Source organism: Microcaecilia unicolor, chromosome 2 (assembly GCF_901765095.1).
Source record: "Microcaecilia unicolor chromosome 2, aMicUni1.1, whole genome shotgun sequence".
Lineage (NCBI taxonomy): Eukaryota > Metazoa > Chordata > Amphibia > Gymnophiona > Siphonopidae > Microcaecilia > Microcaecilia unicolor.
This window is the reverse complement of record NC_044032.1, coordinates 593,241,197-593,263,896: the sequence shown is the minus strand read 5'-3', so window position 1 is coordinate 593,263,896 and position 22,700 is coordinate 593,241,197. Positions and strand designations below refer to the sequence as shown.

General features: G+C 41.8%; 1 protein-coding gene across 5 annotated transcripts in view; it reads left to right on the top strand.

Annotated features, from left to right (window-relative positions):
- Positions 1-22,700, top strand: part of PALLD (palladin, cytoskeletal associated protein) — a 738,625-nt gene that overhangs the window by 603,341 nt on the left and 112,584 nt on the right. For all 5 annotated transcript variants that reach the window (XM_030191568.1, XM_030191567.1, XM_030191571.1 and 2 more), the window contains one exon: positions 1,889-2,563. In XM_030191568.1, the coding sequence (XP_030047428.1) occupies positions 1,889-2,563 (675 nt within the window). The remainder of the gene's footprint in view (positions 1-1,888; positions 2,564-22,700) is intronic.

The window sequence follows — 22,700 nt, the reverse complement described above, 5'->3', positions numbered from 1 at the left end:
CATAAAGAGAGGTATGCTAGCCACTGGGCGATAGTTTGCTGTTGAGGTTATGTCTAACCCTGAGCCTTTCAGTAGGGGTGTAAGATTCTAGTAGCTCATTAAGGCAGTCTGTTAGCCATTGAACAACCTCTTGGTGTGATGGCTTGGAACAGGAATTCTTGGCAATGATCCAGGAAGCAATTCCAAGTGTGAGCAGAACCTGCTCCTGAGTCGGAGACATGGCGGACGAAATGACCTCCAATAGAAGAGGTTCAGCATTGGTCCAGGCTCCTGGCGGACAGTATATGAGAAGTAGAGCAATCTGACCAGTTTCTTTGGAGTCATTGCAGAATTTGCACAGCATGTATTCCAATTCTGGGAAAACCCCTGAACTAACTGGGGATGCATGGAGGAAGCTTTTATAAATGAGAGCATGTCCGCCCCCTTTTTTACCTTGTCTTGGAGAATGTAGTATGTTGTATTCATAAGGGTATAAGTGGGGTGTTATTGGACTGTTAACTTCCGTAATCCATGTCTCAGATATAAACAGAAAACCAAGATTTGAAGATTCTAGAAACTCCCTTATTAATAAGGCCTTGTCCCCACAGATCTTGCATTGACATAAATTGCTGGTACAGGAGTTAAGTTGGTCATTTGTTTTAAGCAAGAGAATTGTTTGGTCAGGCTCAGAAGAGAGCGACTTTTAAGCCGCGGAGGGAGGGGGTATTCAGTGTGTCTTGCCCAGGGTTGAGCTTGGGAGGTCGCCTGTGGCCTGATGTTGTAGTTGTACTCTGCGAGTAGAGTAGGTGTTGGTGTAGTCTAGCAGGTGTCTGCCACTGAGTGTCGGCTGTTTACATGCTCTAGGTTTTCTACGGGTGTTGTGTAGGTGGGAATTTGACTAAAGCTGGGGTCTGGGCTATGAAGAGCATTATATGCCAACGCATGGTGATTTTTCCCTTTTCTTTTTTTTTCTTCTTCTTTCTCTTTCCCTCCTTTCTTTACCTTTCTATTCCTTTCCCATGCCCTTTTCTCCTTTACTCTTTTCCCCTCCTTCTTGCCCTATTTATTCTTTTCTTTTTTTCCCTTCCCCTTGAACTTTCCTTTAGGTGACTTGATGTAGAGAGTTTGTCTTCATGTTCATGTACTGGATCAAAAGTAACAAAAAAATAGATAAAAAAAAGACAAAAAACAGAACAAAAAGAAAAAACAAAGAAATTTGTAAAGGCCGTGCAAATCAACCCTGGTGGAATGGTGCCTTCAGTTCACTCGCTCACAGGGACCAGCGATTTGAGATAAAAGAAGTCAGATCACAGCTTTCCAGTGTTCACATTGACTCTAAAGTTTCTTGTACTAAAGAGCAGTAAAATGTTTGCATTTATGAAGCAGTAAGTGCCAAGCCTGTGCACAGAATGCTTCCATGCAGCAGTTATTGCACAGAAATGTACTTTACTTCCTGGTAAATGCAGTTGCAGATAGGAAGCAATAAGTGTGTTGAGGTCGAGGACAGCACGTTTTAAAGTAACATGCACTAACTGCAATGTGGAGCCCATACCTACTTCCTACCCCATAACAGAGTATGTATTAGTACCTAAATTAGTGCACTCTTGTCGTGCCAGCATCATAAGTGTGACGTCAGCAATGCATTAACAGTTACCGTGTGCTAATTCACATGCTATTTAGCACACTTTTGTAGAAGGGCAGCTTCAATCATAGTATTTTGCTACTAATGTCATAAAGCAATGGCATAATAAGTAATGAGTAACTGTAAATAAGATATTAGCAAGGTATCTAACAAATGGCATAGTTTTTGTATTAAGCTTTGATCTTTATAGTTGTTGACAGCGATTTGATCTGGTTCCTTTTCTTTTCCTTACCACCTCTTTCTCTGTTTTTCTGCCTTGTCTTGCAGGAACCCACTACAAATACAACAGCTGCAGAACCAGATTCGACAAGAGCAGGAAACTGATTGGTGGAACCTCCAGCAGCAAACAAGTCCCCAGCAGAACCCACCCTCTTCTCCATCTTTTCCTCCCCCGCCCTCCCTTCAGGAGCTTGAGTCTTTCCAGTTCCTTACGTCCCCTGTGCAAATGAATGCAGTCAGTTCCCATAATTCTCCAGGAATGCAGCCAGCAAGCTCCTTCAACTATGCCCGACCAAAACAGTTCATTGCAGCTCAGAGCGTGAGTCCAGCCTCTGGTTATGTGACTCCTTCTTCTGGGTCTTCTACTTCCAGTCTTCCGTCTCCGATGTCTCCACCCAGCACTCAGAAGCAGTTTGGTAGAATGCCAGTTCCCCCATTCTCCCAACCATTTGCACATGAAGGCGATCCTTTCTGGTCTCCATCCTCCCCTTCTCCCCCTCCTCCCCCTCCACCAGTCATTAGTCCGACTTCTAGTTATGGAATCTCTGATTCCTACTCACTGCCTCCTCCTCCCCCACCTCTTTCTGTTGCTTCTCCTTCCCCAACCAGTAGATTTTCTAATTCCAGCCAATCACCAGCAGCTTTCCTCAGCTCCATGTTACCATCCCAGCAATCTCCAGCCTCTCTCAATGCACTGGGACTTCCAAAAGGTGTTACACCTGTGTAAGTACACTTGGTTATTTTATATTACTTTGAGTTCCACCTCACTGACCACGTTATCTCCTCAATGGAAATGCTAATATATTGGGGAAGGGGGATCATAATGTTTCTTCCAGTCCATTCCTTTGATATATTCAGATTTGGATAAAAATAAAGTGCAAAGATGAAACAAGTTGGTTTGCTCACACAGCTTTGAAATACTAAGGGGCTCATTTTCAAAGCACTTAGACTTACAGAGTTGCATAGGTTACTTTGTAAATCTAAGTGCTTTGAAAATATGCCTCTAAGGCTCTTATTTTAGAAGCATCCCCACATGTAAATAGCAGGATTTAAATGTTGCAGTGTCCCAGGCATTTAAATGCCATGTCAAAAGAAGGACTATTCACACATGAGGATGCTTCCTACATTCAGGTGTCAAGGGGGTGTAGGTAGAGTGGAGATATGGAGTGTCCTGGGAGGACCTACAATACAGGCATGCATTCCTCATTTCACATAGGGAACCCACATCTGTATTGGAAAAGATAAATGTGATATTTACACCACCCAGGATACATCTAAGTGCATTTCTTTAGTTTGATTAGTGTGGGTATAAAATTTAGAAATATATAAAAAGCATATTTGAAAATGGAAAAGACCAATGACGATGATGGTGCTTAAATCTTGATGAGATTAGTTATACTCATTGAATATGGAGGTCTTGATAAGTTATTCTATGTTATATCTTGTAAATTCCAGCATTTCCATTTGAAGTGAACCATTAATAGGTGGCACCATTCAGTAGTAAACTTCATAATGGCAAGAAGGCTCTCACACCCCCTTGTGCAGGGGAAGATGGGGAGTCTCCAGAATTGTAAACACAGATTGCAAAGGAGTTGTGGGGAGGAATAGGATCCAAGAAAATATGATGGCCACTTTGGAGTTCAGGAGCTTGGTGGGGGGGGGGCAGAATAGGATATTGAGAGGGAAAATATCTCGAGCAAAATTGCCTTTGCTAGTTAATTGTTTGCATGGGGAAAAAGCATTTATTTTGTTTCATTTTTTTATTGTGCTTTTCAGTTTTTACACTTTATTTTTGGTGTTTGAGCTCATATACAAAAGAAGCCAATCAACGTTTTGTTGATTTTTGTGCCATTTTGAATAATGATTGATACAAATAAAAACAGCAAATATATTTATTTCCTGCTTCCTAGTCTTTGCAGGCTGGGTGGGCAAGTCGGACAATATGTTGAGACGTAGCTGTTTTTATAAATTGTACCTGCCCCCAATGATGCCTCCCCACCACCACCACCACCACCCCAATGCCCACCAAAACATACCTTTCTTCCTTTGCACCTAAGTTTGGACACCTGGGTTATCAAGTTAATACATTTTGCCTTCTAATAAAGCTCTGCCTCTGGGGCTATTCAGTGACTGTAGGTTGCTAAATTCAATTACGAAGGGCATGTTCTAGCATCCTAACTCCCAACGACAGGCAGCTAGACTAGGGTTGTCAGCAAGCTACAGATTTGCCAAACAGGGTTGATTCAATCCAAGGTTTATTCCATCGCATGCAGATACATGTAGTGTTGTTTTACATAGAGAATTCAACTGAGACATCCGAAGTACAAGTCTCAACTCGTAGTGGGATATACCCAGAATTAGATCATCCCTGTTGGACAAACCTGGAGGCAGATAGCAACCCTAGAGATCATTTGAGAACTGACCCCTATATGAAATTTTTCTTTCAGAAAGGCTTAAATATTAAGCCAAAATCCATAGCGCTTTATATACAAGTCTGCTGGCACAATTTTAATGTCATAACATGTCCTTTCCACAAGTTGCAGAAAATAAAAGTCTTATCGAAAAGTTGTGCTAGTGAACTTGCTGGGTTTTTTTGTAGCTTTTTTTTCTTTGTATTACATTTGTTCAGTCTACACTGTAAAATAGTTTTTAAAAAGTGCACCCCCATGGAATCTTTCCCTCAGTTTGCAGATATTCTTCATTTCTAGTTTATCTACTGACTTGCTGCTTCTCCGCTCTCTGGAAGATCAATGAAGTGAGGCCCAACCAGGGGTGAACCGACAGTGATCTGGGCACCCAGGCAATAAGGGTCATGGGCCCCTAACTATCTATCAAAAGTGATTTAAATTATATGGAAGCTAGGGGAGAGTGGGCCCTGGGTACTGCTCTATTGTTCCAATGATCAGTCTGCCCTTGTATACAACTGTGTGTGTAAAGGAAAGAAGATGGAGGGGAGTCAGTTGTAACAGGGGCGTAGCCAGACTTCGGCGGGAGGGGGGCCAGAGGCCGAGGTGAGGGGCCCATTTTAGCCCCCCTGGCGCCGCGGACCCCGCCGCCACATTTGACCCCCCCCCCTTCCCGCCACCGCCAACCCTCTCCTGAGTCTCCGGGCCGGCGTGTTGCTGCAGCTGATGTGGAAGCTTAGGATTCTGTTTCTTCTGTGTGAGTCGTCCTGATGTGCAGGACGTTAGGACGACTCAAACAGAAACAGAATCCTAAGCTTCCACATCAGCTGCAGCAATACGCCGGCCCGGAGACTGGCTGAAGAGGACTTCGGCTGGTGGGGGTTGGGGACCCCCGCCAGCACAGGTACCCGATGGCAGCAGCGGGAAAAGGGGGGTCGAAAGGGTCGGTGGGGGCTAGGGCCAAATCTGGGGGGGCCCAGGCCCCTGTGGCCCCACATAGCTATGCCCCTGAGTTGTAAGCAGGCATTTATGCCACAATGATTCTTTCTCCTTTCTCCCTCGACGCTGGTTGTTAGCTTTTTATCGCTCTTTTCTCATCCTTTCATAAGTAGCTGAAAACACACTTGTTTAGGTGTGCATGTGGTAACGTGAGCGAGGGCAGGTTGTGGTGCCAGGTAAGATGAACTACACCCACTGAGCAAATTACAGTGGAAACAATATTTATTAAAGGTGTCCTGTAAGGGCGCCTGTTCACTTCACAGGAAGAGAGGAAACAATGCTCAAAGCTAGTTCTGTAAACAACAGTGTCCTTGGGCGGTCTGCTCCTTCAGGGCCACAACATACATGATTGTCTCTCAGCTCAGCAGCAACTCTTACTGGTCTCTGGCCTGGTCCCTGGGTCCAGAGTTACCAGCACAGTCTCTAGCAGGTACATAAGGCTGGTCTGCAGCCAACCACTTCATACACAAACTGTTCAAGGTTCCAAGTTGATCTTAGCCTACCTGAACATAGTAATTGCAGTTTCTCAGCTTTGGGGTGGAGGCATCTGTAGTGGGTATTGCTGCTTCCCTATGGGCCTCCTTAACCTAGCTCTGACTTGGTCTTTTATAATTCCTGTACCATGCCTTCCTGGCTCCACCCCCCCTCCCCCATGTCATTTCCACCCTTGGGCAGGACTAGGGGTTTTTAAGATGGCCCTGACACTGTGAGGGAATATTCTTAAAAGGAAGTGGCAGCGTCCTATAGATTCCCTCTCAGTGTTCTTGGGTCATAGGGCAAGTGAAAGGATTATTAGTGGGGGTGTTTTGTTTTCTGTAATATATTATTGCAATGTTATTGTGAATGTTTAGGGTTACCGTTTTTGAGGAGATAAAAAAAGAGGATACAAAAAATAAAATGCTGCCCTGCCCCCGCCATGCTGTGCCACACAGTCACCTTGGCCTCCAAAGAAAGCCAGATTCTACAAGCAGTGAAAATACTGGTAAAAGTAACAGAAATGCATTTTCTTCCATACACTGCTAAATACAAAATTAGAAAAGATGTACATTTCCAAAAAAGTAAACATCCATGAGCAGCATGTCCGCTTTCCTTTCCCTCCCATCCATGAGCAGCCTATCCCCCTCTCCTCTCCTCTCCTCACCTCTCCTGTCCTTCCCCTTCTATCCATGTGCTGTATTTCCCTTTTTGCCCATCCCCTCCATGTATGCCTCCTTCACCAGTCTTTTTTTCCAGCCCCCCTCCTTCCGTACATCCACACTCCATCCACTTTTTATATAGCCCACCTCCCTCCACCCACCCATCCATCTACCCACATGTCTCCATCCATCTATTCATCCACCTCCCGTCCCCTCCCCTCCTCTTTCACCCTGTCAGGGTGCCCTCCTTAAACCTTCCTTAACGTGCCCTGGTGGTCAAGTGGCCTCTTCGGGGCAGGAAAGAACCCCATTCTTTCCTACCCACTGCTGCTGAACTGTTTGTTGCAGCAGCCACTTCAAACTGGCTGCCGAGACTTCAAGTGGTGGCTTCGCAAGACTTCTGTGGAAGTCTTGCGAAGCCACCACTTGACATCTTGGCAGCCATTTTGAAGCCACAGAAGTGGGCAGGAAAGAGTGGGGTTCTTTCCTGCCCCAAAGAGGCCACCACTAGACCACCAGGGTATGTTAAGTTACATTCGGGGAAGGCACCCTGAGACCCGCCTGCCCAGAAATCTGGACAAATGGGCAGGCAGGAAAACACCGCCCGGACCATGACAGTCCCCTGAAAAGAAGGACATGCCCAGGGAAATCCAGACATATGGTAACCCTATGAATGTTTATTTGGTTCACTGCAAAGATCAGTCCTTGCCAGATGTGCAGGTTATAAATCCAACTAAAATGAATCAATAAATAAACCTAGCTAGTAGGAGGAGAACTGTAGGCTTCCTAGATATTCAGTGGGTGCAAGGTCCACTTTTGTGTATCAGTCATTTTTCTGTCCTCAATGTATTTTTTTCCCTGGGTAGCTGTCCCTCTTGCCCACCTCTAGTTACAGTCTTGGGGGTGGGGGGGAGAGAATTAGAAGTATAATAAAGAAACAAATTAACCACATGAGTTTCAGGTATTTTCTCTCTTGTCTGAACACAGAATTGTCACTCCATGACATGCCAAAAGTCAAGCTTAGCATACTTTTTCTTTCCATTGGCACTAGATTCCCAGTCCACCTTTTTTGAAAACAGGGAACACATGCTAAAACAATGGAAATGGAAAATAGCCTAAATCCCCAACTAATATTTTAAAGCAATTATAGCATAATCATATACAGGATATGTAAGTCACAGAGACCGTTCTTTGTTTTGGTGGAGGGAGGGGGCTCTTTTTACTTCTAGCTCCAGCAGAGATGGTGCTGAGAGTTTGGCACTGTGAGCCATCGTTCACAAACACCGAGTTTTTTTCCTTACTTTAATAGACTCACTCTTCCACCATTCCTAGTCTGGACACTTCAGCAACTGACAAGTCTGGGAACCATACGCCTTGAACACTAAAGGGGCAATTCTTGAACTGGGTGCCCACCTTTACATGCTAATTGCATATGTAAATGTACAGTGTACCAGCACGTTCACAGGTAATTTTATACGTACACACCTAAGCAGCAGCCTTGTGACTGAGCACTGCTCTGTAGGGGCACGTGAAAGTGGCATAGTGCATAAATGCATGGAGGCTTTCACGTGGATGGAGTGTGGGAGGGGCATGAGCAGCTTATAGAAAGCAGTACGTTACAGGTTCACTAGGGATAAAATGATTAGGAACTCTTCTGTGGAATTCTTGCTGTCTCAAAGTATTCTCTATGAGAGTTAACGCTTCAATCTGAGGAATGTTGGTGTAAACAGATTCTCACCCCGATAGTCAGCTGGCAGCGGTCAGCATTTTTTTAATCACTGATTGTCACCGGCTAACTTATTCCCCGATATTTAGTGCCGGGCCATGGCCGGACACCGGCACTGAATATCGGGGATTTTTTTGGGTGGGCTGGGCGCCTGGCACATATGCAACCCGGCCAATATTCAGCCAAGGCCGCGTCAGCCAAGGCCACATAAAAGTTATGTGGTCTTGGCTAAATATCGGGCCAGCCGTCCCACTTAACTTTTTAATAAAATTTCTTTTTATTTCTTTTTTTTTACTAAATCCCCAAGCCTCCTCAAAACCGGCGCCTCAAGAGGCAGTAGTGAGGGGGCTGCGCTCCTGCCCCCAGTGACCCCACTGGACTACCAGGGATACAGGTAGGGCTGGAGGAAGGACCTGCCTGCATGGCTGGGGGTCTTATGTGGCTAGGAGTGGGGAGAGAAAGAAGAGAACATTGACGGGGGGGTTTAAGCGATCTCTGGGGCTTTAGTTAAAAATAAAAGAAATGAAAAAAAAGGTTTTTTTAAGTTACACTGGTGCCTGCCTGATATTCAGAGTCGCTCCATATTTCTGTTATTTCAAAGGCCTCATTCACTTTCTTGGGTTTTTTTCCACATTTGTTAGAGTTGTTTTTTAATTCCAATTTTGACACATAACCTACACATGCACAAACTAAGTAGTAAGAACCTAACAGCTTTATTGATATATGCCAACATGTATAGGTAAGTTTTATAATTTTTTTACATGAGGAAAAAGCCTTTTAGAAATTTGATGTATGGTATACATGCATCTTTATATGCACACCGTCCCCTTAATTCTATACAAGGTTGTCCAAATTTATCCATCAAAATTTGAGCACGATCCTGAGATGTGCAAGTCTATTAACGTCAATAACTGGGTGCTAGCAATCAATTATTGATGTTAATTGGCACCAATTAGGATTTTCACTCACATCTGGCTGCTCGCTATTCTATAAGGCAGTGCGCCTAACTCCCATAACGTGTATCTCAAAACAGGGTGTGACCATAAGAATAGCCATACCGGGTCAGAACAATGGTCCGTCTAGCCCAGTATCCTGTTTTCAACAGTGACCAATCCAAGTCATAAGTACTTGGCAGAAACCAAATAGTGACAATATTCCATGATACCAATCCTATGGCAAGCAGTGGCTTCCCCATGTCTATCTCAATAGCAGACTATTGACTTTCCTTCAGGAACTTGTCCGAAACTTTTTAAAATCCAGATATGTTAACCGCTGTTACTACATCTTCCGGCAGAGAGTTCCAGAGCTTAACTATTCATTGAGTGAAAAAATATTTCCTCCTACTTGTTTTAACTTCCTTGAGTGTCCCCTAGTCTTTGTACTGTTTGAAAGAGTAAAGAATCAATTCACTTCTACTCGTTCTACACCACTCAGCATTTTGTAGACCTCAATCATATCTCCCCTCAGCTGTCTCTTTTCCAAGCTGAAGAGCCGTAACCTCTTTACCCTTTCTTCATATGAGAGGAGTTCCTTCTCCTTTATCATTTTGTCCACTCTTCTTTGAACCTTTTCTTATTCTGCTATATCTTATTTGAGATACGGTGACCAGAACTGAACACAATACTCAACATAAGGTCTTACCATGGAGTGATACAGACTACAGAGGCATCATAATATTCTCGGTGTTATTTACCATCTCATTCCTAATAATTCCTAGCATCCTGTTTACTTTTTTTGACCGCCACCACACACTGGACACAAGATTTCAGTTCATTGTTTACAACACCTAGATCTTTTTCTTGTGTGCTGACTTTCATGGTGGACCCTAGCATCAGGTAGCTGTGATTCAGATTATTCTTCCCAATGTGCATCACTTTGTATTTGTCCACATTAAATTGCATCTGCCATTTGGATGCCCAGTCTTTCAATTTCCTAAGATCTTCCTTCAATTTTTCATAATCCGAATGTGTTTTAACAACCTTGAATAGTTTTGTGTCATCTGCAAACTTAATCATCTCACTTGTCGTTCCAGTTTCCAGATCATTTATAAATATGTTAAATAGTACTGGCCCAGTACAGATCCCTGCGGCACTCCACTATTCACCCTCCTTCATTGAGAAAAATGGCCATTTAACCCTACACTCTGCTTTCTATTCAATAACAATTCCTAATCCAAAACAGAACATTGCCTCCTATCCCATGACTCTTTAATTTTCTCAGGGGTCTCTCATAAGGAACTTCATCAAAAGCTTTCTGAAAATCTAGATATACTACATCAACTGGCTCACCTTTATTGACATGTGTATTTATTTATTTGTTACATTTGTATCCCACATTTCCCCACCTTTTTGCAGGCTCAATGTGGCTTACATAATACCATTAGGCGATCGCCAATTCTGGTATGAACAAAATACAGAGTGAAGTTGTAGTAGGGTAAAGTTCATGTGTGACAAAAACATTTGTGGATCGTAAAGAGGAGGAAGGCTTTAGTTATTTCCAGTAAGGTTTTGGTTTCGTTGTGTTGCAGGGTTCAGGCATTTAGGTTGGATCATAGGGTATGCCTTTATGAATAGGTTAGTTTTTAGTGCTTTCCGGAAGTTTAAATGGTCATAACTTGTTTTTATGGCGCTTGGTAATGCGTTCCATAGTTGCGTGCTTATATAGGAGAAGCTGGATGCATAGGTTGTTTTATATTTTAGGCCTTTGCAACTTGGGTAGTGGAGATTTAGGTTACAGGCACACTCATTCCCGCAAAATCAAACTCCACACACCTGAAAGTATACTGGGGCCTGCATCCTGAACAGCACAAGCAGCCACAGAGTACAACAAGGGGCTCCAAATCTACATAAGCTTCAGCAGCATGGTGCTGGCCAGTAGTTTATTTACACTGTAAAATGGGATTTTCCAAACTAAATTCTAATGAAATGAAACTTGGGGAAATGATAAAAAAAAAGGTTTTGATACTGATGGGAAGTTTGTTGCGATAAAAATTGGGAGTTACTCACTGAGTTTCAAATACCAGCAATGCTCATTATTCAGTACTTGAAAATTAGGCAACACTTGTAATATCATATCGATTCCAGATGGCCTTGCAAAATGTAACTGGCTCTATATCACTCCCATCTCTTGCATTGTACATAGGGTTTCTAGCTGTGAGTTATGGGGTTGAAATTCCTCCACCACCACCCCCCCCCCCCCCAAACACAGCGTACCCAGAGATGGAACAAAGTGTAAAATATTAGCCTAAGACTTCTCTGTATTCTGTCTGTGAAGAGACTGTGGGCTCTTCAAAGAAATGAAGCTAGTTAGTGAGGCAAGACTTCCCTTGGCTTAACTCATGCTGACTCTCTTCCATTAGATCATGTTTATCTATGTGTTCCTTAATTTTATTCTATATAATAGCTTCCACTATTTTACCTGGCACTGACGTAAGGCTTTCTGGTCTGTAATTTCCTGGATCACCTCTGGAACCCTTTTTAAAAAATCAGTGGTACATCGGCCACCCTTCAATCTTCAGGTACTACAGATGATTTTAAAGACAGATTACAGATCACTAACAACAGACCAGCAATTTCAGTTCTTTCAGTACTCTTGGAGTCATGCCAACCAAGGGCCATGGGAGGAGCATGGGTGTGTCAGGGTTGTTCTGAAAATTTGCACATGTATTTATAGAATACCGAGTCGGTGCGCCTAATATGAGCGCCAGCATCAGGTTTCAGCAGGCGTAAGTCTAGCATCCATAGTTAGGTGTGAGATCTGCACTTAAGCGCCAGTCTATTAAGAGCATATGTCCTGTACAGAATAGAATTTGGAGCCTCTTTTATAGAATCCTGCTCCCATGTACAGATGGGATTCCAGGTGGAGTAGTTTGGGTGGACAGAGTTGCGATGTAAGCCTTGTATTTTATAATATATGCAAGTACACATGTTGAGAACATGCACACATTTAAACCTGCTTAAAAGGTGACATTGTAGCTGGATATGGGCACTCATTTTGTAAAATCGCTCCAGAAATCCACTACTGAAAAATAACAAACGTGTAAGAAAAAAAGGAAGGAAAAAGCCTCAACGAGCTGAAGATCAAAACTGATTCACAGAGCTGTAAGGATCAAAACGATCTCATACTCATTCATCGTCAGCAAAAAAACTTCCAATTTTTATAATTATGTAATATTTCTCCACAAATTTCACAAAAGGATATGTTACTTCCATAGGAACATCAACAAAATCTTGTCATACAAAACCAAAAGCTCGAAGACACTTATCTTTTAAAGAGCTAGCTGGTATGCAGAACTGGAGCCCAACAGTCTCTTCACAGGCAGAATACAGAGAAGTCTTAGGCTAATATTTTACACTTTGTTCCATCTCTGGGTACGCTGTGTTTGGGGGTTGGGGGGTGAAGGAATTTCAACCCCATAACTCACAGCTAGAAACCCTATGTACAAAGCAAGAGATGGGAGTGATACAGAGCCTGCTACATTTTGCAAGGCCATCTGGAATCGATATGATATTACAAGTGTTGCCTAATTTTCAAGTACTGAGTAATGAACGTTGCTGGTATTTGAAACTCAGTGAGTAACTCCCAATGATTTTATATTTTTATCGCAACAAATTTCCCATCAGTATCAAAACCTTTTTTTTAACATTTCCCGAAGTTTCATTTCATTAGAATTTAGTTTGGAAAATCCCATTTTACAGTGTAAATAAACTACTGGCCAGCACCATGCTGCTGAAGCTTATGTAGCTTTGGGGCCCCTTGTTATACTCTGTGGCTGCGTGTGCTGTTCAGGATGCAGGCCCCAGTATACTTTCAGGTGCAAGGAGTTTGGTTTTCCGGGAATGAGTGTGCCTCTACCTGGCATCAGGGTTCTGGGACCTGTGGATGTCTGGCATCAAAAGAGACAGCAGCTTCTGAGCTCAGTGATTAACTCATTTGCACCCCCAGAATTTACCAGAGAAACAGACTGAATTCAACAACAGCTTTACTGGAATTTATTTAATAACTTAATTGTAAAAAAGTAGCTGTAAAAATATAAACAATCAAATAATTAAAGACATTAAAGTATTAAAATGATTGCAATACAGAGATATTCTAGCCTTTCACATAGTTTGGATGGGGCCCATTATAATATGGTGAAGACGTTCATTTTTTTCTAGGCAGTACCTTGAGAGCTGTAATAGTAATTAGTTCATTATTTGGATGAGAGCTTTTTAACCATGTAGTCACTGTGTAACATATTCTGAAAATGTTTGCAGAGCCCTTCCTTGGACAGTAAACCCATCTTGGCCTGAATAGCTCAAATTCAGTTGATTTCTTCTCCCAGTTCTGGGGAAAATTTACACCATTTTCTTTTTGTTACTGATGAGGAGTTCCTGCAGACGTTGCTTTGTGATTCCTCAGGCTGGAGGGAATGGGCTCAACTCTGGTTTCAGAGATGTCTTTTTGCTGCTACAGACAAATAACTTTTTCTTTGGTTGGAGCTCTGTGGTAGCTCAGCTTTGATTGCTGGAACCCCTGAGGTTCAGCGGCTAAGGGGGGAAGTCTATATGTAGCGCCATAAAACCATGCTGTTAGTGTGATTCTATAAACTAAGCCTAAAGTTAGGCGTAGTTTATAGACTATGCTCACGTGCGGTTCTTGCGACTAAAATGTAGGAGCACCCATTTAGGCCACCTAAAAGTAGGCATTAATACATGTGCCTAAGTTAGGTTCAGATCAGGTATATTGTATAATAGCACGCATAGTTTTTTTGAAACACCAACAACCCATCCATTCCGCATCCATGGCCACACCCCCTTTTCAACTGCACACCTTAGAATTTATGTGCACCGCGTTAATTGTGGCCAAATTAGCATGCACAAGTCAAAGCGCCATATGTAGAATTTGGGGGTAAGTGTCCTGTGAGTTTCTGCAACCCAGCTTCTTTTCAGTATCCTCCTTGGTTCCTAACTGAACTTTTCCCTGTCACATTAGAAATCCCCAGAATTCAAAAACAGCCAATGGAAGTGAACTCTGTTACTGCTGGGATGGAGGGGCTAAATTAGGCCTGCTGCTCCCTGTGTGTTTCACTGGCCTGATCCAAAGAAATCCATTCCAGAGTTTGTCCTTAGCAGCCCAGTGGCTGTACTTGAGTTCCCAGGCAAGCAGCACTGTCTCAATTCTGGGTTTCATTCCAACCAGAAAAGGAAAACTCCAAACATCCTGTAAGTTGTAAGTTTAAAACTCAGATTTTTGTAAGCTAGATGATACGGGAACCTCTTTTTAGTGAGGCCTTCCTCACACCTACAATATGACAAAGCAAATCCCCTGCATCAGAGCCATGATGAATATGCACTTGAGACATCTGGGGCTGAGGGAGCATATTATACAGCTACCGGCAATATTGTAGAAAGAGTAATGGCTCAGTGTCAACCTGAGGGCCTGAATCCGGCACCATCCATCATTAGATTAAGGAAGACACATGCACCAAGTTGGGAGGATTTGAAAACATCATAGAAGACAAGGTTACAATACTTAATGATTATAACACATGTTGAAGAATCAGAATAAAATGCCACAGGGAACAATGCAAGCAAGGTACCATGCTTAGGAAGGAAAACTCAGATGCAGTAATGTAAAATGGAGACTGACTGGACAGGCAGCAGAAATGTCAGGCATATAATAAACTAGAGAGGAGCTGATATTTAAAAGCATTCATGTTTAATAGAAGTTTGACCGCCTGAATTAGGATCAGATACAGGGAAATGAGTCTCCCAAAAACTCCAGGAAATTGGACAACCTGCTTTATGCACTTATCAGACCCAATAACCAGGTTACTGTTCATGTACTCTCTAATCAGTCTGTTTTTTAGGATATCTATAATGAATAAACTACACTGTTTCTATGCAAATTTATCTCATACAAATTCCTTTCAATAACCAAATATAGGTAACGCATTTCCATTTTAGTATCTTTTAACTAACTATAATATGAGAACCATATATACTATTGAAATACCATTTCTTTATTCGGTGTATGCTTTTGTAAACATTGAATAAAGAAATGGTATTTCAATAGTATATATATTCCTTATGGGTATCCTGAAAAACAGACTTACTAGAGTTACTACAGGAATAACTTCAGAAACACTTTACATCCATTTTTGTTCTGAACTTGTAGTCTGAGTCTATCCATTGAAATTAGTTCTGCAGGTCCCATAATGCACCAGGATGGAGCTGTCAGAGACCCAGGACCAACCTATAATTCCCTCCTGCAACTGGGTAACAGACATATCTGGATCATAGCCCAGTGGTTCCCAAACCTGTCCCAAGGGCTCTCCAGTCAGAGAGATTTGCATGCAATACCTCCATCCCATCCAAATCTCTTTCATGAATATTCATTGTGGATATCCTGAAAACCTGACTGACTGGGGAGCCCCCAGGACAGACTTGGGAACCACTGTTTTACCCAAATGAAGGAAAATGTATCTGCCACGTTTACCTTGCTCTTTTTCCATAAACACTTATGATTAAACCTGTACCTAACAGCCCTTCATTAAACTGAGGGAACCTAATTAGCAGCCTCTGATTAAAGTGGAGCTCTGGCGTCTGTAAGGACTTTGTTTAGGACAGGTTCAGAGCACAGGCATTTGTTCTCAATGAGTGGCTGGACTTCAAAGCTTGGAGGTACAGTGTTTGAAGGTACACAAAATTGACAGGAATTTCCAAATGAGCCTGATGGGTTGGTGCTGAGTGGAAACTGGTTTGTAAAGCTTGAATCACAAAAGGCAGCATCACATTAGCACTCAAGATTCCAGACCTGATTCTGATTTCAGTGATCCAGCCTAGAGTCTCAGATGCATTTGTTTGTGTAAAATGCAAGGCTGTCTGCTTTTAAAACTATATCCAGTCAAATGTGACCTTGCTGCACAAGGTATTTTGCTCCATTTGGGTCAGAATTTAAGCAATAAGATAGAGAGGTGTGGTAGCCGTGTTAGTCCACTCTTAAAGGTTATCAATAGAAATCAAACAAAAAAAATAAAAAAAATGTTTTATTTTGTTTGATTTCTATTGATAAGCAATAAGATAGAAATGACACAAAGGTATTTTTCCTGTTGGTGTTTTACTTTGCAGCTACAAAATAACTCCAATTCAATTTAGGGCTCTATTCACTGAAGCTATATGTAAAGATATATATATATATATATATATATATATATATATATATATATATATATATATACTTGTGCATTCACTTCTGCTACTACTTAATATTTCTGTAGCACTAATAGATGTTTGTAGTGCTGTGCAGATAAGATGAAGACAGTCCCTCCTTCCTAGAGCTTCTATAAGAACATAAGAATAGCCAAACTGGGTCAGACCAATGGTCCATCTAGCCCTGTTTTTTTTTCCCAGCAGTGGCCATTCCAGGTCACAAGTAAGTGGCAGAAACCCAAATAGTGGCAACATTCCATGCTACCAAACCCAGGGCAAGCATAAGTACATAAGTATATAAGTAATGCCACACTGGGAAAGAACAAGGGTCCATCAAGCCCAGCATCCTGTCCACAACAGCGGCCAATCCAGGCCAAGGGCACCTGGCAAGCTTCCCAAACGTACAGACATTCTATACACGTTATTCCTGGAATTGTGGATTTTTCCGAAGTCCATTTAGTAGTGGTTTATGGACTTGTCCTTTAGGAAACCGTCTAACCCCTTTTTAAACTCTGCTAAGCTAACCGCCTTCACCACGTTCTCCGGCAACAAATTCCAGAGCTTAATTTCTCCGATTTGTTTTAAATTTACTACACTGTAGTTTCATCGCATGTCCCCTAGTCCTAGTATTTTTGGAAAGCGTGAACAGACGCTTCACATACACCTATTCCATTCCACTCATTATTTTATATACCTCTATCAAGTCTCCCCTCAGACGTCTCTTCTCCAAGCTGAAAAGCCCTAGCCTCCTTAGTCTTTCTTCATAGGGAAGTCGTCCCATCCCCACTATCATTTTAGTCGGCCTTCGCAGCGGCTTCCCCATGTCTGTCTTAATAGCATATGGACTTTTCCTCCAGGAACTTGTCCAAACCCTTTTTAAACCCAGATACGCTAACCACTGTTACCATATCCTCCAGCAACGAGTCCCAGAGCTTAACTATTCGTTGAGTGAAAAAATATTATTTCCATGTAACTTCCTTGAGTGTCCCCTAATCATTGTACTTTTGGAACAAGTAAAAAATGGATTCACTTCTACACCAGTCAGGGTTTTGTAGATCTCAATCATGTCTCCCCTCATTCATCTCTTTTCCAAGCTGAAAAGACTCAACCTCCTTAGCCTTTCCTCATATCATCCCCTTTACCCAGAGAGACAGCCTATTGTTAAAACTTTCCCAGCATACCAGTCAATACAGCGACCAGGACTGAATGCAATGCTTAAGGTGAGGTCGTACCATGGAGGGATACAGAGGTATTACAATATTTTCGGTCTTATTTTGCATCCCTTTCCTAATAAGGCACATTGACAGGATATGGCACTATTTGTTAGATTTTAAAGCTAGTTGAAATCTGTGTTTACAGTATTTTTTATTTTTTGTTACATTTGTACCCCACGCTTTCCCACTCATGGCAGGTTCAATGTGGCTTACATGGGGCAATGGAGGGTTAAGTGACTTGCCCAGAGTCACAAGGAGCTACCTGTGCCTGAAGTGGGAATTGAACTCAGTTCCTCAGTTCCCCAGCACCAAAGTCCACCACCCTAACCACTAGGCCACTCCTCCACTCTGCTCTTTTCATTTCACTTCAGCTCTCTGATCTCCTACAATAGCAGATATAGGACCTTATTCAATAATGTTGCTACTATTTGGGTTTCTGCCAGGTACTTGTGACCTGGATTGGCCACTGTTGGAAGCAGGATACTGGGCCAGATGGACCATTGGTCTGACCCAGTATGGCTATTCCTATGTTCTTAAAGATTTTTTCCCCATAGGATCAAAATAGAAAAATGACCTATTTTTATGTAAGGACTAGAAGTTTATGCTCTGTTTTATTTATATAGGGCCCATAGAAGCCAGTCCTTGACTTTTGTGTATCTCATCTGTGTGTCTTCACTTGATTATAAGCTCATAGAGCAGAACCTGTCTCTGATGTGTGCCTGCACAGTGCTGTTTACATCTTACAGTCCTATGATATAGGGTTACCATATGGCTCCAGAAAAAGGAGGACACATTGATCCAGTCTGGGTTTTGCTTCCCTATGGAACTGATTTGGAAGAAGCCTCTCTTGCTGTGAGAGTTAGAAACCAGTGTCAAACCTCCCTTCAATGGTTTAAGATAATCAAATAGGGGGGAGATACCCCAATTACAGGATTTTCTGGAGGAGTCAAGTTGTCTCCTCTCAGTAGCATTCAGGCTTCAGTTCACATCCCTTTCACAGGAGGTACAGATATTATTGAATAAAGGTGTTTTAGTATTTCTGCTTTCATTGAACTTATCTTCAGTTTTGATTTAGTAGATTATTCTTTCATTCAGGAATCCCTAGGGATTAGGATAAATATTAAGAGATGGATATATTCATTCCTTGATAGTTTCAGGAAAAATTAGATGATAAATATCCCTTAACTAAATTTGAGCCTGGCTTTTGCTCTCAATTTATAGGTTGTATCTGTGATCAACTGTTTTTTTGTTTTCGTTTTGTCTTTTTGGATGATAGTGTTTGCTTTTACACTTTTATATTTTATTTCACTGCATCCCATTTGGTTTATTGCATTTTATTAGAATCTGTTGGGTATAGCCAGTGGCCTAAAAGGCAGAATATAAACTCCTATATTACATTTATTTTGTGTAGCAGCAGCCGTAGTAGTGAGCACTGTCCTCCTTTACTGCAGGGGTTAACTGCTCCTTACTGCTGGAGCAGATTTATCTTTACCAGAAACCTTTATAAGAGTAAATGTAGACTGCCTCTGCCCTTCCTGGTGTTTGTTAAATGATCTGTGCTGCAGTTTTTCCTCTTTAAGGACCCTAAATGTAACAGGATTTTTCATACCATCATTTTCTTCCTTTTTTGGGATAGCTGACATAAAATGTTGGCAGCGGCAATGTTTCAGGACAGCTAGTCCAAGTTTAGAGCATGCAGCCGTTTCTGAAACATCTGGGAGATGATATCTAGCCTCGTATTTTCTTCATGGGTCCCAGCAGACTCTATAGCTGTACTCGCACTTCTGCCGCTGTCTGTCCAGCAGAAGAGGACTGGAGCACACTGGGTTGTGAATCAAAGAAAGTAGAATGCAGAAAGCCTCCCCTGATCTTCACAGCTACCTGGGGTTATGTAAGATCAAATCATTACAGGCCATTTTTAAAAGCACTTTAGGAGTAGACTTTGCACTGAATTCCAAACCATATGTGAGCAATCTGTTTTTCAGGCCACTGTAGTGGCAATAATAGTGCTCTCTTGTATTTTTTATGATATCTGTGCAGCTTCTTTATCAACAAATGCAAAATTCCTATAATAATAAAATCAAATGGGAAGCATCCCCTGCAGAAATAGAAGTAACATAGTAGATGACGGCAGAAAAAGACTTGTATGGTCCATCCAGTGTATTGCATACTTTAAAAGCAAACAGTATGCATGTTGTACACATGAGATGGGCATGCCCCACATACATGGTGCCTAAGCATCCTTAAGAGGATGACTGCCTTGTTGGTCAGACTATATTTTATTATTACATTTGTACCCTGTGCTTTTCCACTCATAGCAGGTTCAATGTGGCTTACATATTATATACAGGTACTTATTTGTAAGTGGGGCAATGGAGGATTAAGTGACTTGCCCAGAGTCACAAGGAGCTGCCTGCGCTTGAAGTGGGAATTGAACCCAGTTCCCAAGTCCACCATGCTAACCACTAGGCCACTCCTCCACTCTGTATGGAGCATGCAGGTCATTTGCAATGTTACTATGCAAATCCATAGAAAAGCTGTTACTGGTTCTTGATCATTTGTTCACACCAGTGAGTAGTGCATGGTCTTTTTCTGATCTGTCAGTCACATTTACAGCATTAGTTATTCTGCAGGGCAAGGGTACAGTAGGCAAAGAAATTCCATTCACTAGACTCCAAGCTAAAGAACCCAAAGCCATATGGAAGAAGACAGGCCGCTATAGCCTGCTTCATCTCCAGTCTATTCAGCAAACATACCTTCCCACTTGCAATTAAATGCAGGGTCTCTGCCTTCTCATTTACTCTCCCCTGTTTAAAGTAGTTTGTCAGTGGGCCATCCATTTACCTAGCTTTCTATTTTGGAACATTCCACTGAAGAGTTTGCAAGCTAGCCCTATGTCTCCCTCTTTTGGCAAAGGTCAGGTATGTGATGTTTTTCACTCTGTATAGATTTTTTTTTCTCTCTCTATAGTGTTTAGTGTGCCAAGCCCAACATTATGTACTACCCACAAACTCATAAGAACATAAGCATTGCCATACTGGGGCAGACCAAAGGTCCATTGAGCCCAGTATCCTGTTTCCAACCATGGCCAATCCAGGTCACAAGTACCTGGCAAGATCCCAGAACAGCAAAACAGATTTTATGCTGCTTATCGTACAATATGCAGTGGAGTTTTCCAAGTCCATCTTAATAATGGCTTATGGACTTTACTTTTAGGAAATAAAACCTTTTTTAAACCCCCCACTAAGCTAACTGCTTTTACCACATTCTCTGGCAATGAATTCCAGAGTTTAATTACCCGTTGAGTGAAGAAATATTTTCTCTGATTCGTTTTAAATTTACTAGGTAGCAATTTCTTTGTGTGCCCCCTAGCCCTAGTATTTTTGGAAAGAGTAAACAAGCAATTTACTTCTACCTGTTCCACTCCACTCAGTTTTTTTATAGACCTCTTTCGTATCTCTCCTCAGCCATTTCTTCTTCAAGCTGAAGAGCCCTAGCCGCTTTAGCCTTTCCTCATAGGGAGGTCGTCCCACCCCCTTTATCATTTTCATCGCCCTTCTCTGTACTTTTTCTAATTCCATTATATCAGTTGATCTGCCCCCACCCCCAGTCTAATGTGGTGATTCGTTATGTTTACTAAATATTTTGCAACTTCATGATCCTTAATTTTAAGAAATTATTGGCTCTGTATAAGGGAATTCTTTTTGCATGTTTTGATTGTCCTGCACTCAGACATAATTTTCAGATATTAAGTATCAAAAAAGTAAAGAATAATCAAAAACAATTGCATATGGATGAAGTCCCTGGAAATAAACTTTTTTCAAAGGAGTGTAGGCACCTACCCATGAAGTTAGGCCCATGCTTTAAAATTTGCTGCCACTGAACCAGGAAATATACCTACCTAATTTTTCTACATGGGTATACTTAGCTATATAGCAAGAAAGCAGTGTACATGCATGTCTATTAAAGGTCCAAATATATGCATTAGGTTTTCTTCATTTAACCCAGAAAAAGCAAGAGCAAAGTGCATGGGAACTTGTATAACTGTATGGCAGTAGCAAAGTTTCAAAGAGAATTTACCTGGCTTGTTTCCCTTTTGAAAATTCACCTCAGCTAGGTGACAGAAGTCCAAACATAACTTCTCTCAAACTACAAACTTGTCTTCCAAATTAAAGACTAAACAAAACCAACTCTCGTCCACTGACTTTTATACAGCAATCAAACCACTGAGACTTTGAGAACTTTTAATCCTGAGGCCAGGCTTCTGCAGTGCCCTGATAACCAGAGGAACTAGGTTCAATTCGCACTGCAGCTACTTGTGACTCTATGCAAGTCACTTATAGCTCCACTGCGCCAGTTACAAAATAAGTACCTGTATATAATATGTAAATCACTTTGATTGAACTACAGAAAGGCGGTATATCAAATCCCATCCCCTTTCCCTTCCTCTTCCCCTTAATGATGCTGAGTGTAGCACACAAAAAGATTCAAAATCCCAGGTGATTCCTATCATGTTGATGGTTTTTCTTGAATGCTAACTCAGAATCCATAGAAATGCATCATTTTGGATGCAGGTTTGCTACTTTTCAGTAGGATTTTAAAGGAATTCAGATGAAGCGTGTGTTCTCCGATTTGTTTGGTAACTTGGTTTTCCTGGAGAAGTCTAGCTCATCTTTGGTACCTATCAGGAAAAATTTCTAGCTTTATAATCTCCAGTGTTGTTTGCTTACACAGTTGTGCATCTTTAAACCAAGTTTCAGTTTCCAGGATGAGCTAAAAATGTAAAAGCATGTGCAAGACATTAACTAAACACCGTGAAAGTTTTTAATTAACTCATTTAAGTGCAGCAATAGCTAGATGAGGTGGATGGTATTCCTAGCAACCCATATATTACTTTATCTACCCCTTATCATGGTCTTAATCTCATGTGGCAATCATTTTTTTCCAGGTGACCTTCTGTAGGTTGGAATAGGGCATAGCACAGTAAAGAAATATAGGTCTTTCAGCCATAGCTGGGATAAGGGCATTGTATCTGCTTGGACATAACATGCTATAGGAGGCAAATCCACGACAATTTGAACTAATGACAGCTTTGGGGCTCAGTTTGACAGCAGTATAAAAAGCTAACATTTGTACAAGCAGAATAGAGTAAAACTAGTAAAAAAGGCCCGTTTCTGGAGCAAATGAA